At 32.8% G+C, this 18,436-nt stretch overlaps 2 protein-coding genes across 3 annotated transcripts; one reads left to right on the forward strand and one right to left on the reverse strand.

The window, feature by feature from the left end:
- The first annotated feature begins 1,497 nt into the window (after positions 1-1,497).
- On the forward strand, positions 1,498-14,437 carry LOC126845642 (protein ELYS-like). Of its 2 annotated transcripts, XM_050584425.1 has the most exons (26): positions 1,498-1,658; positions 1,798-2,024; positions 2,099-2,242; positions 2,317-2,464; positions 2,536-2,670; positions 2,764-2,914; positions 2,992-3,184; positions 3,284-3,398; positions 3,807-4,103; positions 4,164-4,357; positions 4,528-4,708; positions 5,145-5,276; positions 5,382-5,547; positions 5,617-5,853; positions 6,270-6,387; positions 6,477-6,649; positions 6,736-6,845; positions 6,924-7,068; positions 7,142-7,314; positions 7,403-7,511; positions 7,579-7,816; positions 8,377-8,498; positions 8,685-11,413; positions 11,705-13,782; positions 13,866-13,978; positions 14,084-14,437. In XM_050584425.1, exons 2-26 carry the CDS (start codon positions 1,809-1,811, stop codon positions 14,157-14,159), a joined length of 8,493 nt encoding a protein of 2,830 aa, XP_050440382.1. In that variant the 5' UTR covers positions 1,498-1,658; positions 1,798-1,808; the 3' UTR covers positions 14,160-14,437. The 2 variants fall into 2 exon arrangements, with proteins under 2 accessions (XP_050440382.1, XP_050440381.1); XM_050584424.1 differs by having other exon boundaries at positions 8,685-13,782.
- A 715-nt stretch (positions 14,438-15,152) lies between these two features.
- On the reverse strand, positions 15,153-18,404 carry LOC126845716 (uncharacterized). The gene is made up of 5 exons (XM_050584560.1): positions 18,120-18,404; positions 17,915-18,038; positions 17,641-17,833; positions 16,481-16,586; positions 15,153-16,055 (listed from the first exon to the last, which is right to left on the reverse strand). The coding sequence occupies exons 1-5, from the start codon at positions 18,173-18,175 to the stop codon at positions 15,914-15,916; spliced, it is 621 nt and encodes a 206-aa protein (XP_050440517.1). The 5' UTR covers positions 18,176-18,404; the 3' UTR covers positions 15,153-15,913.
- Between the last annotated feature and the right edge of the window lie 32 nt (positions 18,405-18,436).

Consider the following 18,436-nt stretch of genomic DNA (forward strand, 5'->3'; position numbering starts at 1 on the left):
ACTAACGTTTACTTTTATTTTGTTCTTTGACAGCACAAAGGGTTTTTATGAACTCAAGTTCTTAACATAAAACGTTATCAGTTCCTCGAGTAATTCAAGTGCTTCGTCTTAGAAGTGTTCAATAAGAAATTATTTTCATTTATTACTTGGGTGGAACAAAATAATTGACGATTGTGTCTTGTGGTAAACATCCAACACAGAGACTGTGTGGGATATTAAAAGGCTTTTAATAAATAAAAAAAAGATTTGTAAGATTAATATTTGATTTCTTGTCAAAAACAATATTACAATTGTATAAACATCCGTGGAAATGTTAATTTAATTAAAACGTTTTTTTCGAATGAAATAGTTTTTTAATAAATTAGTTATGTGTTGGGTGATTTGTATATTACCGTCCACCGAAGCCTTGTTTCAATACAAATTATTACTATGACGATTGACAAAATTATAATAATTATTCTCAACCCCTTCAAATATCCATTAATTCCCGTTCCGTCCCCATCATTATATGCATCATAGACGCTGGCCTTGTCATTTAATTAAGAATTGTATTAATTTATTATGTGTAAATCATGTATGTTGAAGTATTTAGTTTAATCGTATTGAACTATATTTAATTGTTGAACCGTAATGGTTTATTTAATAAAAAAAAAATAGCTAAAATAGCGTTTTTTGTGAAAATCCGGATTTTTAAATTCCCAATTACTGCGTGTACATTTTGTTTTCACACTGCACTCTATGAAATACATTTAGGTAGTGGTTATGTCAAAGTTATTGTAATTTTTCAATATTTACCTAAGTAGGTAGATACTTTTTTTTAAGCCAATATTAAAAAATACAGACTAAATAGTTGTATTCGATGGCTAAAATTGATAGGTTCAGTTGTAAATTGCTGGTGTCATAAAGAAAAATAATATTTTTAGAAATAACAAAACTTCAGAATTTCGTGATATTCTATTACACATGGATACCTGTATATGCATCAAGTATTTTAATTAAAACTATGGTAAAAAATTATTCAACATTAACGGTTTGAGGATAGTTTATTGCAGGGTCGGATTGGGCCACTATGCTCTAGGTATTTGGATGAACAGACAGGTACAAAATGTTTAACTTGGTGTTATTGTTCTGTTGGTGTTACATACAAAACGTTTTGTGTACACCTACCTACGAGTAGCTGGTATAGCTCTGATACTTCACCGATAATTGACAAATAATAATTACTGTAATTGTATTAAATATTATTATAATTTGGCAATATATTATAACCTTCAAAACATCTCCATATCAATCTTCGTATGCCATTTTGCGGTTATCACAAGCAACTGTTGCCGGTACGCATACCTTATCATAGATAACGCGATACAGTGCACACACTGCAGCTGCAGAAATTCAACTCCACCTGTTATCGCATGTAAATCACAACTGTCGTCAATCTGATCATTTTTGAGGTTATGTTTTCATGTTGGAATTTTACCGTTTTCTGATAATGTCGAAAATGAACAAATAAATAACGACGGTCGTTTCACGTTAAATAAACACTACGGTTTTTTTTTCGGCGAGTTATTAAAGCGTAAATTTATTGATCTTCTGCGTAACACTTGAAATTTGGATATCGGTTTATGTTTTCCGTTGGAATATGTCATACAATTTTTAAGGTAAGTCTATTGATTTTTATTATTTTGAATTATAGATTCTCGCGGTCATAATGCGAGTGTGCACTATTAGTAATAGTAAAACGGATTGTACATTGCGAAGGTTTTGATATCAAAATGAAATATTTTATTTACTTTTCAGCCGAATCCGCCATGTCTTCATTGAATCAAGTTATGCAAGTAATCGATTCGCACCAGTTGCCTACCCAGTTGTACGAAACAGATTGTGAAAGACTGGGCGGTTTAATTGCCGATGGGCTCTATGCATGGTTTGCTTCTGAGACAAACATTGTTTTATATTCGAAACAACTTGGATCGATCGTATCGTCCAGGCTATTTGGAGATAACCTTAAAGATAAATCATTAACGGTAGGTACCTAGGTTTTTCTCTGTACTACAATGCAAAGCAATCGAGATGATTTGATAAATCCTTTATTTTCTAGATTACTTATGTAAAAGAATTAAGTTATGGCAAAGGGAAATTACATTTCCTATTGGTGGGATGTTCGTTTAAAACTTCAGGACTCCTCTATGTGTGTCAGTTACCAACGTTGACTACAGTTCGCTGTATCGAGCTACCGAACCCGGTATGCTATATACTTTATTTTAGTTATTATTTTTTTTTTTATATATAAGCTTGTTTATTATTTTACTTGCGCAGGTGTCGTATATAACAACTATTAAAAATGAATTAATTGACGACAACCAACTTTGTGATGAGTTTAAAATCATGTCTACTGTACTTCTGGTTGGTATGGCTACAGGAGAAGTTTATGCGATCGATCTACGACACAGTCATATAGAACATCGTAAGACGTTTTGTACTGGGAAATATTCCGTCATAAACGTTAATAAAATAACTAATTTTTTTTTATTTTAGAATTAAAAAATAACGAAATTGTTGTTAACGAATCAAGACCTAGTAAATTGTTTAAAATTGGAAAGAATGAAGATTGTCAAGAAGTCAAAGAGATGAGTGACGATAGCGATTGCCATTTAGCGATGTTCATTAACGGTATGTTTGAAATTGAACTCAAATGTTCTGAAACAAGTTTGTGCCTATCGTCATTGATTATTTTGATTATAAACGTGTGCATTTTTTTTATAGAAAATTTCTATGCCTATTGCAAAAAACAGTACAGTGGAAAACTGCATATAAGCGTTTCCAGCATATTATACATTGAAGAAATCAATACTGTTGCGATCGGTTATTCCACTGGTCATTTCCAGCTGCGCGATTGTAAAAGTATGCGTACCATGTACGTATAACAAACTTTTTTATTGTGTACTCATCTAAAGTATTAGTAGGTACTAACTAACTGTTTGAATTTATCAGATATCTTTTGAAAGAGCCAAAGTGCATTGTGCCTGTAACTCACATCGGCTTTCTCGAACCGTCTGACGACCCAAACAACTTGTGCTACCTTTGGGTAATTCAGTCGGATAATCTTAGACTTCCGCACGCCACAATGATTGCCTTAACCTATGAACAACGTATTGTAATGCCCAACGGAAGCTTAGCATATCGCGTAAGTTAAACAATGAAATAAACAAAACGGTGTATGTTTTTTTTTTATTATTAATTATATTATTAGTTATAACACATATTTGGACATGTATATTTTTAGGTTTATCAAGGTAACGGTGTAAAATTGGAAATGTCATTAAAAAGAGAAACGGGATTTGGCCGGTGTATATCCGCTTTATCTGTATGTAATGTAAATATGGCCAAAAACGAAACAGGTAATTAAAAAAATATTCTTTCATAACAAATTCATTTAAAAATTTGTATTTGAAGAAAACAATAGCTTGTTGTTAAACTTTTTAAAAAAAAATTTTAATTATTTCGGTTATTCTGAAAGTACTTAAAAAATGATTTTTAAGTTGTATTTTTGTATTCTTTTTTTTTCCCCACATTGCCTCCTATTGCAGTTCTCCAAATTTCTTTTATTTTATGATTAGACCTAAACGATTTTCTAAAGATCTACCTTATATTTTATCACCAAAAAATTTGTTTGAATTTGTTTTACACAATAATTGATAATACATTTCTAATAACTATTCAAGTATGTTTACAGTAGAAATTGTCGTATAATTTGAGTTTGATATAGTTATTTAAAATTATAAGATATATTCGTTTTTATTTTTTAGATATGGACGAAGACTGTGAAATAAGACTTTTTGCAATGTTGATGGAAATTCGACAAAGTTCCGATGCTCATCCAGAATCGTTTATGTTTTTATTCGATATCAATCAGTGGTATAAAGCACAAATGCCGTCATCCATCAGTCATTTTAAAGTTTCTAACTCGTATGCAAGATTTGTACCATTGCCGCATAACGTCAACTACGTGGATTTTAATATTTCTCATAAAACATTACGACCATTCGGTAGCAATTTTAGGAACAACGTTGAAGAGTTATACTATCCGTCTTCAATTTACTTTGGTAATTACCAGCTTTAATAACAAAAAATAATAATAATTTTTTATAATCGTTTTTGTGCAGAGTGTGATTGCTTAATGGATACTGAGCTCGTTCGATTAAAACATGCTGGAGTGCAACAAGAAATTTTGGACCAATTGGTTGAAAAAAACTGGAAAATGTTGATCAATCCAAATTTAGTGTTTAATCAATGTTTGCAAGCAAACCTCAGACCTTTTTTTTGGGATAAATCTGATGACTATATTAATTACAGTTTGGTAAGAATCTTGAAAAGTTTAGAAGAACGCCCTATTTTTTTTATTATATTGTATTTGTTATTTATGATTTTCCAAAATGTTATTACTAAATAATACCAACCATTTTCGGGATTGGATTGTTTCTGATAAAGTATTCAAAATAAACTTTTTTTTTTTTTTGCAAACATTAGCCGGATCAAAGAAGTTTTGTAGTGTCCATATTAGTGGAAAATAAAATGATGTCTGTGTTGAGCGCTTGTGCCGAGGAATGGAAAAATGGAACTTACGTGTCAAGTGAAGCTACTATCTTACATTTAGTGCAATGTCTTTGGAAACATGTTATGGTTGTTAAACAGTTTGCTGATAAATTATGTAAGTAGTCTGTTGATTAAAATAAAATAATAAAATGTACTTAATATATTAAATACATGTACCATCTTGCATAATAATGTGCACAATTTATACTTTATTTAAATAACAAAAAATGATTTTCCAACAATTAGACAGTAATTTTAAATATATTTTTATTTATTAAGAAATTAATATTATCAGTATAAATTTATTTCATTTAATTATAAAATAATTTTAATAAGTATTTAAATAATTTTTTATTTATTTAAATTCGCTTAAATTACAATTTATTTCGGTGTTTGTTCAAAAAAAAATAACATTTTTTGTTAAATATGTGAGTGGTTGTGTAAAATCTAAAATTACTATTTTTTATGTTATCATCCATCTAAATTTGAATCGCGAGTTATGGTTTTTTGAAATTAACTGATTGTTTTTAATGTTATTCCATTTTTTTTAGGTGTTCCACTGTTTGACTATTCTGGAACTCACTTGGATAAAAAAAATAAACGTATACTTAACCACTGTTTGTCCCAAATGCAATGTGTTAAACATTTTTTGGAAGATCTACATAATAAATATGGCGTTCACGGTAAATATTGAAAGACATAACTGAATTAGTTAATTTGTTACTAGCTCTCTATTTCTTTTTGTCTTTGCCCACGATAATATTTTAACCCGAAATTTTGTGTTGTAGTCGACTATTCACACCGCGTCTATACTTTAAACCTAGTCACTCAGTACTTCAAAGCGGTGACGTGTTTCCTCAATTACGGTCTTCTTCCGGAATCCCTTGACAAAATTCCAGACCAACAGACTGTACAATGTGATTTTACATCATTAATAGAATACGCAAATAAAAGGTGAGAAAGTGAAAATTTGTGTACGTATATCATTTAACCAAATTGTTAATTAATTGTAAAATTTCAAAGGCGAATGGAACTTGGAAATTCTCAGTTGTATTTAATAGACGCCGTAGTAAACCACGAACACAAAGGATTCAAGCTGATTGAACAGTGGCAACACGAGGGCGGTGAAGCGACAAAGGGAATGTATCCGCCAGCCAATGTTCAATGTTTACTGAGAATTTATTTAAATGCCGCTCTCACAGACCAAGTGAAAAATTATATCACTGTTTATTTTTTAATCGACGTTTGTTCCACCCAAGAGTAAGCACAACGATTCTATTGAACGTTTCTCTTTTTAATTCGCAATCGTTATATTTAATTGATAAAAAAATTATCTATATTATTTTAGGTCCTTTTAAACAAAAAAACTTTATGGAAAAATGTAAATTCCCAATTATTTTGACATTTTAAAACATAAAATCCAAACTGTAGAAAGTATATTTTTTAAAAAATCACTTTGCAAAATTACAGTTTGTTTCTCTTTGTGAGAAAGAACGACAAACAAATTAACGTTAATCGTTTATGTTCGTAAAATAAAAAACTAAACTTGTTTTTCTCAACATTTCTCCAAACACTGACTAAGTAGTATAATATAGGGGAAAATACTTCTTTTTAAATAAGCAGTACAGTTGTCAAAGCTTATTATTTATTGATAGTTTTCATTTTTTTACTTTTAGTCTTAATGTGACCATCGCAAATCGTATGTGTAATTATGCAATTGAATTTGATGTCGAAAACAAAATATTGAACACGCTTTGTCGCGCCAGCTGGCTTTTAGATCACGACATGTTCGAGGTAAATTCATACTATTGTAATATTACAGAATTTTTTCCTAAAAAAAAAAAATTACACTTCTAAATTTTTTGTTGTTTTATCTATTACAGGAAGCGATGGAAATATTATCAGGCGATAAAGATTGGGCAATAACTAAAGATGAGTCATGGGATTGGTTTCATTGGACCGTTATGAAATTGCTAGTTTTCAAAAAAGAATATTTTTGGGCTAGATTCTATATGAAGCTCATCAATATCAGCATAACCAATATCGACGACCATAAGTAAATAACATAATTTATATATATTAAATGAGTATTGTATTCATTATATTTGATCACTGTATTGATTATTATTACAAAATAATTAGGTTTTATATAAATCTTCAAATTATGAACAACCAGTGTTTCGAAGCATTACATTACATTAGGACACGATCGGTTGAAGAAAAACCAATTTTATTTAGATACTTTTTCGACAGTCAGTAAAATTACATTATTAATATCGAATAAACTAATTATTATTTATTTTAATGTAATCCACTCGATTTTTTTTTAGGATGTAAGGAAATTAACAAATTAAGATGCTTATTAGAACATCCGTGGGATTCGGACGAAGAAGACTTATTTTATACTTACTTGAAAACTTTAAAAGATCCTGAAACGTTGTCAATAAAAATATTCTTTTTATTACAAAGAGGAAGGTAATTTCTAAAACTAAATTAGGATTTTTGGTGAGCCCTTCAATACCAATTTGTTGTATAAATTGTGTTTCAGGTATTCGGAAGCTATTGAATTGAATAAGTCTTTAGAAACGGTTAATAAATGCAAATATGACGATGACTTGACAATTACTAGTTTATTGGTCCGGGGATTCTATAATAGTGTACCGAAAATCACGAGTAGATGTCTCGATGGGTTTACTGCACAAAATGTGTACAAAAAGACTGGTTAGTGTATTTAAAATTAATTGGTTTTGGTTTAATTTTAATGTCTACCGAAGTGATCAAAGTATTAATTTAGATTATAATATTCTAGATATAGTTTTAAAACGTGTCAACTGCGACACTAAATCGTTTAATATTATGGATAAAATTAAAGAAAATACTATCAAACTAAATTCTCCTCGCACTTTATCCAAACCCAAGTAAGAATTAACGGTTTTGTTTTTTTTTTTTACCTGTTACAAAATAAATAATTTATTTAAATTTTAGAATTACGGGCAGCTTACAGTCTGCGAAAATTGCACGTAAGAGATCGCCAATTGCCGATAGCACCGAGATAATCAACGAAAAACGTAGAAAAATTGAAGATTGCTTGTTGAGTCCACCAAATGTTAAAACTACTGATGTACGTGCAATCGGTAAACAAGTTTTGGAAATACTGAATACTCCGCTAGTCAGTAAAACGGTAGCGTCGCCTCCTGTGTTGGGCTATTCGTCGATCCTCAAGGTATTTGATTTTATTTAGTTAAATTGACGATAAGATATAAATCACTAATAGCTGTTATCATACTTTGGCCATCCTGAAAGGTTTAAAAATTAAGTGTACCTAGATTAACGAAACTGAAATTATACTTAAATTTGTTTTGTCAAACGAACAAGAATGACCATAAGCTCTTTATAATATTATTTAAAGTGTCTACAATAACTTAACTTAATAAGAGTGAAAAGTAAATTTAAAAGGTTAATTTAATTGTCATTAAAAAATTGTACGACTGTCTTTAATTAAGTATTTATTTGATACAAATGAACGACAGTTGTCAGGCTGTTCTTTGTTTAAGAATTTTAATATGTAATTGAACCAAATTAAAAAAAAAAGTGATAAGAAAATATTTATAATTAATTTAAATTTTAAATCATGGGGAAAAAAAATTTGAGTTTTATTACATTTTTCAAGAATTTGTTTGGTTGACAATTTTGATTCCACTTAGGCCAATCAGTTTTTGTCGTCGTACATAAGTTAACTTTTTTTTACAAGTATGATAAACATAAGTTTTAATTTTTTTCCAGACTGGAGGATCTTCAAAAAAACACAAACGTGTTTTGTCTATTGTAGGAAGTGAAACGCCTATATCAAAAATGACTTTGAGATTTAGTCTTCCCAACGAAAATGACTCCGGCAAGGAACAACGGTATGTATTTTATTTTAAACATTTTATTTTTATGTATAGTTTGTTCTAGCGTTTTATATAGAATCGTCCATGTAGTATGATGTTCGATTTATATTAACTCCAACTCTAGAACCTTCTATGGAAAAATTGATTTAAAAACAATTACACTATATTAAAATAACATAATTCTTAACTCATTTATTACAGGCGTTCTACTGTAGAATGTGTGGACCTAATGAAAGACGATAATCCAGAAAATGAGAGTTTCTATAGTGCCGCCAGCAGTAACGAGACTAGTCGTAATGTTATCGATGAGCAGCAAATGGAAACTAACAATATTACGCAAACGAACGACGGTTATGCGTATGAAGTTGACCAAACCATTCCATCATTAGAAGAAGCTAATGATGTCGATCATGAACAAATGGATGTTACTGAAAATTACTCCATTCACGCGGAGCAACAATCTAATGTTGATTATACATTGAATACAACAGAAATTCCGATTCTGTCAAAACCCAATGTAATCGAATTAGTAGACCTTTCTGAGGAGGAAGAAGAACAACAACTTGATGAAGCTTACAATGATGAGGCCTTAGGAAAGTCTTATAATCAAAATGTGCTATTCGATTCTGAGTTAAACAAACCATATGTAAAATCAGACGTGCATTCTACTGGTGTTGATACGCCTTTAATGGAGATATCTATTGGTCAAGCGTACAGCTTATCGAATCGGCGTGAAGAATTAAGCCTGTGCGCGGAATCAAATCAGTTTGCAACCGAACTTGTTCAGTCGGATAACTTTGATGACAATGTCTACAAACTTGTAACGGTTCCACCTAATAATGACGTAGCGCAAGAGCAAAAAAGTTTGAATGTGTCGTCGTTTGAACAAAAGCCGTACCATACAGAACCGGAAAGTAAAAACACATACAACGACGATGACGTGGTTTATTTGGACACGGAAGATGAAGATGACGTTGATGTTAACTCATCTACTTCATCCAGTGAACAATCATTGGACGAAACTAGTGTCACTGATGATGAAAGCGAGTTAGAAAAGACCAGATATGGTAGATTTAAATCTCAGGGCAGTACAATTAACAAACCGTTTGACGAGAAAGAAAAATATGAAGATTCTGACATCGAAGAAGTAGATATTTACTCTAGAGGAGAAGAAGAAAACGAGATAGAAATTGAAGCAGAAGAAGAAATCGAGATAGAAATTGAAGCTGAAGAGGAAGAAGAAGAAGAAGACGATGACATAGTAGCGATCGAAAGGAATCAATCCAATGAAAAACCGTATAGCTTAGAATCTGACGAAGAGAGATTTAATTATCCCCCTGAAGTTGAAGAGGAGGAGGAGGAGGAGGAAAGTGTTGAGTCTGTAGACACGAGATCAGATTCTTTTGAAAAGAACACGGACGAATCGAACAATACACACGTTTCACAAGGAAATCTAGATAGTACCTCTAAAAATCAAGAAGATAAATCCAACGACTCTAGCATAATCGAATGTGAAAGCATACATAGTGAATCAAACCCTATCAGTGTTGCTAATGATGAATCAAATTTTGAACACCACAATGACGACAACAACGACTATGAATATCAACAAGATAATTTAGTCGAGCAATGCGACGTCGCAAATCCATCAGAAAACGAAATTGATCTTAGTACGGTTGAAGTCGATAATAATGATCTGATTAACATACAAAGTGAAATAGATCTTTCCCAACCTGCCGATATTGACGTTAATGAGCCAAATACATTTTTATTCGGTCAACAAGACACGTCCGACAACAAACCTGTGCTTCTTTTCGGTCAGGTATATTCGTTGCAAAATGAGACACCCGCAGTAAGTACTAGTGAAAGTGAAACAAAAGCCTATACGTTGCTTCAAAACAGCAATACAGAAATAAACCCGAATATGGAATGCGAAGAAACAGAAGTTGTCGAAGATATGAAAGATATTCTTGAACTTGAATCTTTACCAGACAGCAATCCAGACGACCATATGGAAACGCACAGTCTACGTTCGAGATCAACTAGCTTGCAGCCAGAAAGTTTAGATCCTATAATTGAGAATGTACCCACATTGGAATATCCTAGTTTACAACCTCAATCTGAATGTACACGCGGTATAGAATCGAGTGAAACGTTTGTCGTTGATAAACAGAATATTGTTTATGGCAATATTAATCAACCATATGTGTTGCTCGACAAGTGCGACAGTCTGAACGTTGCTGTTCAAATGCAAAATGATAACAACAAAACCTTAACCATAGACGTCGATACTTATAGTCTAATTTCTTCAGTTGACGATCGTAGTACTATAAAATCATGTTCATCGTCGGCATCCATTGAGGTTATAGCTGTGAAAAAAACCAGGCGAAGCGTACGTGCTGCGAGTGAAGATAAAACGATGAGAAACACTGTTGTTACGCCTCGATCAAAACGTGCTAAATCTGTAACAGTTTTCTCGATGGCAAATCGTTCAAAAATTGAAACTATTGCCGAAAGCGGTTCAAAGACACCTTCCCAGAGTCTTGTATGTGAAAATATAATTACCGAAGAAATCGCTGCAACTGACAATATTGTCCAACACTCGTTGGTTAAGACTCCGACCAAAACATCAGATCCACAACCTTCTGATGAAGTAACACCTTTGAAGAAAACTAGACGGAGTATACGTGCCGCCAGTGAAGACAAGACGATGAAAATTACAACGACACCCCGTTCGAAACGCGCTAAGTCTGTTACCGTTTTCCCGCCGGCAAATCAATCAATTTTGGAATCTCATCCTGAAATTAGTTCACCGACCACTTTTGTTTTGGAAGGTGTACCTTCGCAAAGTGCTGAAGAAACTGAAATTGTTGTTCCAGTTACGACTGCGACCAAAACATCAGATCCACAACCGTCCGATGAAGTAACGCCTTTGAAGAAAACTAGACGGAGTATACGTGCTGCCAGTGAAGACAAGACGATGAAAATTACAACGACACCTCGTTCGAAACGCGCTAAATCTGTTACCGTTTTCCCACCTGCAAATCGTTCAATTTTGGAATCTCAACCTGAAATCAGCTCACCGACCACTTTTGTTTCAGAAGGTGCACCTTCTCAAAGTGCCTTGCATCAAAATGTAATTGCTGAAGAAACTGAAACTGTTGCTCCAGTTACGACTCCGACCAAAACATCAGATCCACAACCGTCCGATGAAGTAACACCTTTGAAAAAAACTAGACGAAGTATACGTGGTGGGAGTGAAGACAAGGCAATGAAAATTGCAACGACACCGCGTTCGAAACGCGCTAAATCCATAGCTGTTGTTTGTCCACCTGCAATCGAGCCTATTCCTGAAACGAGTTCACAAACCGATGAAAACAAACCACTTACTCATGTTGATGTATGTCAAAATATAATAACAGAAGAAGCTGAAATAGGTGTGACAGAAAATATTGCACAAAAGTCATTGATCGACACTCTGATCAAAACATCATCGGGTACAGAACCATCTGATGACACAACGCTGCCTTTGAGAAAACCTCGACGAAGTGTCCGTGCTGCAAGTGAAGACAAGACAACAAGAATCACTATTACACCTCGCTCGAAGCGTGCCAGATCAGTGACGTTTCATGAATCTACAACTAAACCTGATGACAAAACCCATTCACAAACCATCGTCGGTTTAAAAGGTGCCCCTGCTTCAAGTGTTACAAGTGATGATGACGTTACACAACAACCTACATTGGTTAAGACGTCGACCAAAAAAACAGATGTACAACCATCTAGCGATGGAATAGTGGCAAAAAATACCAGACGTAGCATACGTGTTACGAGCGAAGATAAACCGACCAATAGTTCAATCGTGCATCGCCTTGAACATACAGAATCCACGACAGAGAGCCCGCCACCACCAGTAAAGCCTTCAGTTGTTGAACATGAGGTTACCAAAAAACCGAGTGCTCTGAAAAAAGGTACGCCGTCCAAAAGTACCAAAGGCAAATCTGATAGTCTGGTTCAACATGATACGTTGGACAAAGAAATTGAAAAAAGATCAGGAGGCGATACAAGTCTGATGGGTCATCAGCCGTGCACGTCAAAAATGGACTACGCAGCTGTTGGCGATGAAAGCAACACACAAGCAGAAAGCGATTTTGTAATAAAGACCAGATCTAAAGGTAAACCCGATCGGAAAACAATTCAGTTAGAAGACAATAATTCGTTTAATCCCTTCCGGTCGTCCGGAATGGTCGAAGACAGTAGCCGACAAAAGAGAGTTTCATTGTCGAAGAACAAATCGAAAAGTCATGAGAACCTCGCGCAGCCAAAACGCAGAAGTGTACGTTCCAAGTCGTTAACGCCCGTAGAAGAACCGAAACCCGGCAGGAAAACTGTGTTCGGCTTAGAGCAAATACCCGAAGAAGAATCGTGCAATTCTGAGAAGAACGCCGTTGCCAAACCGGAGCGCGGTGTAGGGCCCAAGAAGTCTAAATTTAATTTCGGTCCTACAAAATTGAAAAAACATTCAGAACTTGTCGATTCCAACGTTGTCGAATCTACCCACCAAGAAATTCAAGATGAAACAACGCCGCCAAAAAGATCGAAATCGATGCAGCCCGCCGGCCCCGCTCTGACGTTTTCGGCGGTGAAAAATAAAATGAAAAGAAGTTCTAGTAGTGTAAACTTGAAAGTGTCGGACGATAAGAGTCCCAGTAAAAACGATGACTTTTTACCGGCGTTGAAAAAAGCGCTGGTGTCCCCGAAAAAAACAACTAAAAAACGATCAATGCCCGAGTCGGCTAATCTGAAGAAGAAGCGTAAGTTAACAGCCGATTCGCATCCCAAGATCCCGGACCCCGTATCCGAGTCCAGCCCAGATCGGAGCGATGCATCATCGTTACTGTTGGGAAAACTGTCACCGATCACCGGAGATGCCGCCCCTCGACACATGATGTTGTATACACCTGCAAAAAAGTCCAGAAAGCTCGAAGCCGAACTGGAGTCTGAAAGCGATGAATTGCCGTTGAGTTCCGATGAATCTACAAGCTCCAAGCAAATCATGACTCGATCGATGAGCAGAAATGTCAGTTTTGCAGAATCCGATATAAATGAATCGATGGTGAAAAACAAAAGAAGCCCGTCTGTGAGTGATTCTGTTTCTACTATGTCGCCAATCAGAGCGGGCGGTAAGCAAACGAGAAAGTCTACGAGCAGTAAAAAAGTTACGACCGAAGTAAGAATATCTTCCGATACTGACGCAAGTACTTCTGCAAAATCTGTACCCAAAAGCACAAAATCCAAGGTCAGTTAAATTTATTAATTTTGTTTTTAAATTGTTCATCATCGTTGTTTATTTTAACGTATGGCAATTTTTTTTTAAAAAAGGTATCGACCACTCGATATTCACCCGAACCAGAAGTTCCGACCAACGAAAGACGCATGACTCGTTTACAACAGTCGGTTATAGAAAGAGCATCTCAATCCATGTCCGTTATCGAGTAAGAAACTGATTGACAAGCTTTTAATGATAAAATCAATTTACGCAAACTTTGGTAACAATCAGAATATTGTTTTACATCAGCATGTTTATAATGTTTTTACAGACACGAACACACTACCGTTAACCAGCCGACCACTATCGGGCAAAAAGTAAAGAAACAAAGCAAAAAGAAGTCTTAATAAATTAATTTATACATTTTTGTTTTTAATGTTTAACTATTCATTCGTATGGAAATTATATAAAATTAAATGATATTGATAATATATATAAAATAATAATATTTAACTGCCTGTGGCGAACAGCAGGGCTAAAGGGGCCGAAAGGCCTTTTCGGGGCCTCTTGGGCCCATCAGATCAATTATTATTTTAACCGAGGAGGACTGGTTTTTATGTAATTAGCGGGCTAAATTTTGTAAACCTTTTTATTTTCCTTGTTCACTGTATAAAACATATGTTAATATTTTTTTAGTATTTATTATTCATTTAATAAATCGTAAAACATTAGAATGTCGCATTGTTAAAGTAAAATTAGATAAATAATATATTGTAATAAGACTTATGACTAATCAAAGTGGACCTCCTTGTGATCCAATCCGGATTTTTCTTTTTGTTCGCAGCTATCCGACAAAGGTGAACAGATTTTGACGTTTAGGCTCTTGTTTGACTCACCTTGGCGTGTAGAAGTGCATTGGAGAGTTTCAGAACTTAAAGTAAAAAAAAAAAATAATTCTAGGAAACATAAAAATAAAATAAATATAATTTAGAACACATAGACCTGTTTATGGTGATTTGCTTTTCGTACAAACGTATCGAACCAAAATAAATATCTACCGTTTGTAATTCATGATCAGTCAATGTGTTCGTATATTAAGCCATTGTATAGGTACCATTAGCATCTATGATGTAGAAGACCTTGATTCAGATATACCTGTGCATTCTAGGTCTAAGGTGAAAATAATATTATTTATTAATTTTCAATCTAAATTTTAAGGCTCATATTAATTTTTTTTTTTTTACTTGCCATCAGTCGTGTAGTTTATTTAAAAAAAATTGAGTCACATCAAAACAGTGCTTTAATTATTTTTGTAAAAAGGATTCAAAACATTTCATAAAAATAGTTACTTTATTTATTTACATAATTATTCGAATAACATTTTCACAGTTTATTTACATAAAAAAAAAAAAATAGGTTATCACACTATTCTTTTATTGGACATTTGGCATGTCCAAAGTTGGATGACCAACTTGAGAAATATTTACCCGAAACACCGATTTTGTTTGGTAGGTTATTTGCAATTGGTTATATAAATGCAGAAAAAAAATGTATACATTCAACTAAAATTATTTTCACTTTGGATGAGAACAGAATGGTAGTTTTAATAAATTATTTGTTATTAATATAATTCAACTGCTTGTTTAAATTTTTTCTAGAAGTTTTACAAGCTACACACAGACAACAATAATTATAATTTAAATAATAGTACTCGATGAATTCATTCTAACATGAACGAAAGATTCTTCTTTATATATATATATTATCAAGAACAACGAATCGGTAATGTACTTGGTCATCAATAATAAGTGTCGACATTATTTAAATTTATTACAAATTATTATGGGTAAACTTATTTATTAAGATAAACAAAAAGGAAAAAAAAACAATAAAGTTGACGAGTATCGAGAGTTTTCATAAATACTTTTTAAATGTCATTCTTAATATCTAATGTCTAATATTTATATACGGATGAAATTATAATACAAAATAATGTTTTCCTTAACTTAACGAGTCATTACAATTTTCAAAAATAAAGTTTACAAATACATAATTTTCACGTGAATAACAAACAACATGCAGTTTTGTATTACAAGTATGAGATTTACTCAAAACTAAACAACAAAAAAAAAATAGTATCTTCAAAATAAAGTCAATATTGTTACAACATATTATTCTGTTTCTTATTTATTACTCTACTCAGTTCTTCGTCCCTTTTTTGTTTAGTGTGCGACATAAATTGATCTAGTTGTTTGTCTAAATCTTCTTTGGAAACCGGATGTTCTTTTCTTGGAAATGCATCTCTGTGGACATTTTAAACAATGACACTATTAATTTAATTACATACGACAACAATTATACTTGCATAAAAAACACATCCTATTTAAACGTTAAAATATAGAAGTTGACTGCTTTATTTAAAATTTAGATTCAAAAAAACTATACACAATGTAAATATTATATGTATGATAAGTATACATATTTTTTGATTTATTTACTGTTCATCAAATCTAAGAATTAGAAAAGTCTGACAATTTTATATGTTTCCACGTTAAAATTATTTAAAAACTCAATTCGGCCAATACTACGACAATAATCTGAAGACAAATAACGTTAAAAAACAACAGATATTTAAACGAATGACAATATTTTTTTTTAATTAATTTTTTTACATTAACATAATATAAAATGTTTTAATTATTAATAAGTCAGTATCACACAATCATACCTTTGTTTCGATGTCCGGTTTTTATTTTTTGGTTTGTTAATTTCGGTCGGATTCGAATCACTTTTTAAAGCTTTTACAGATCCTCTTGACTTTGCTTTGGTACCTCCTATAATAAACAAATTCACAATATTTCTTAAAATTTCAAGTGTTTACACGCTTAAATAGGGTTTTTTCTAGCAACAACTTTTATGAAAAAAAATTATATATACATTTTAAACTTTCAAAGTAACTATCCAAAACTGATTAGTGATTACAGACCAGTTGACATTTTCAACAATTTATTCTTAATTTTTAAAAGTTCATAAAATACACCTATGTGTTACCATTTAAAAAACCTAAGCTCATCATAAACATTTAACACGTAATGGGATGTTATATTTTTGAAAAATTAATCAAAACTAGGTCAACTGTTAACTATGAAAGTATAAAAAAGAATAATATTATTAAAAGTCCAATATCTTTTGAGATGTGTGCCTTGCACATGTTGCAAATAAAAAATTAAAAAATTAATAGTAAGTTTACACAATCAGTTATACTTGGCCTGAACGGAATGAACAACCTAATTATAAGGGTAAACTAAAACCAAAAAGTAAAAAAACTGTGTTGTCAAAAATGTTTATTTAGGCAACACTTAAAAACAAATTGAGCAAACAAACTGCATGAAAAAGTTGGCATAACTTAACTAACCATATTTGTATATATATCTTCAAAACAGAAACAAGTGTGATACAACACTAATTTAAATAAAATTTGTACAAATCTGTAGAAAAATTACCTAAATAAAATATTTTAAGAAACAAACTCTTTTAAACAACACTTCACTTCAGACATTGACAGTAACTTGCAAGTTATTATCTACAATAATATTTCATATTAATCCCGTACGAGTTACATCCATATCAATAGTTTGTTGTAGTTGACGCATTTGAGTAAACTCAATTGCACTCACTCCATTTACATTACGATTATTATGATTGTAGAAAATATATAGTCTATAGAGCAACATTTTTTTAAACAAATATATAAACAAATTATTGCTAACGACGTCACTAAGCTTCTAACAATTGATACATTGCAGATTTCTATTACCTACCTAAACCCACGTTCACGGCACTCTAGGGGAAAACACTAATTAAATTATTTCAATATGTTTAATTTACTTCTTCTTCTAGACCTTCTAGAAGACCTTTCTTCGACTAAGGGAACTCTGTTCAATGCCAGTCGTTCGTGAACGGGTATGTTCACTCTTTCGACCGGCCTCATTATGTCGCGCATGATTCCACTGAACATACAATCGTCGGCTCTCGCAAGGATCGGCGGCGGCACACGCAGACATTCTCTACTCGGGTATTCCTGTGGGAACAAAAATGTCGGTTGTTTTATTTTATTTAAAACGTAAGTAAACGTCAAACAACCGAAAACGCGTCATCATACCTGGTTCATGAACAGTGTGGACGGCAATTCGGGCCTGCGTTCCATGTTCAACGATAGCCGATGTCTTTTTCTGATAAGATCTTCTTCGCCGACACTTTTTGCTTTTTGCTGTATTTGTGTGAATCTAAAAGAAAAAAAAACATTGTACATACATTGTGTTGGCCGTTCGGTTTGCAGTGCAGACGGCAAAACGTTTCCAATGTACCTGTCGTGAAGGCTCATGCTTGTGTTTTTCACTAACAAATTGCTCTTCCTGGACATTGTGCGAAAGTACAAAAGTGGTCTTGGTCGTTTGAGCGGAACGTATTTGATCTTCGACAGCGGTATCCAATTAATAATAACCGTGCAGAAAATCTATCAAACGACAAAACACTGTCGACAAAAAAACCGTCAACGGCAAAATCAAAATTTAACAAATAACAAGTCACTAGTTACTACACAAAAGCAGCTGCAGCTATCGAGAGGTTTTCGAGAGTAGCAACTAAGCAACACTAAGATGACTATTATTGTTTTTTTTTTTAA

The sequence above is a fragment of the Adelges cooleyi genome, unplaced genomic scaffold (genome assembly GCF_023614345.1).
Source record: "Adelges cooleyi isolate 19-005CV unplaced genomic scaffold, UGA_ACOO_1.1 ACOO_flye_CR_arks_rails_tigmint_CR_PRNA_8, whole genome shotgun sequence".
Taxonomy (NCBI): Eukaryota; Metazoa; Arthropoda; class Insecta; order Hemiptera; family Adelgidae; genus Adelges; species Adelges cooleyi.

Coding starts and splice junctions, on each gene's coding strand:
- LOC126845642 (XM_050584424.1), top strand. CDS start 1,809: ATGTCTTCATTGAATCAAGTTATGCAAGTAATCGATTCGCACCAGTTG. Junction 2,025..2,098: donor TTAAAGATAAATCATTAACG/GTAGGTACCTAG, acceptor TTTATTTTCTAG/ATTACTTATGTAAAAGAATT. Junction 4,104..4,163: donor TCCGTCTTCAATTTACTTTG/GTAATTACCAGC, acceptor GTTTTTGTGCAG/AGTGTGATTGCTTAATGGAT.
- LOC126845716 (XM_050584560.1), bottom strand. CDS start 18,175: ATGTCCAGGAAGAGCAATTTGTTAGTGAAAAACACAAGCATGAGCCTT. Junction 18,039..18,119: donor AGCATGAGCCTTCACGACAG/GTACATTGGAAA, acceptor TTTTTCTTTTAG/ATTCACACAAATACAGCAAA. Junction 17,834..17,914: donor CCACACTGTTCATGAACCAG/GTATGATGACGC, acceptor TTGTTCCCACAG/GAATACCCGAGTAGAGAATG.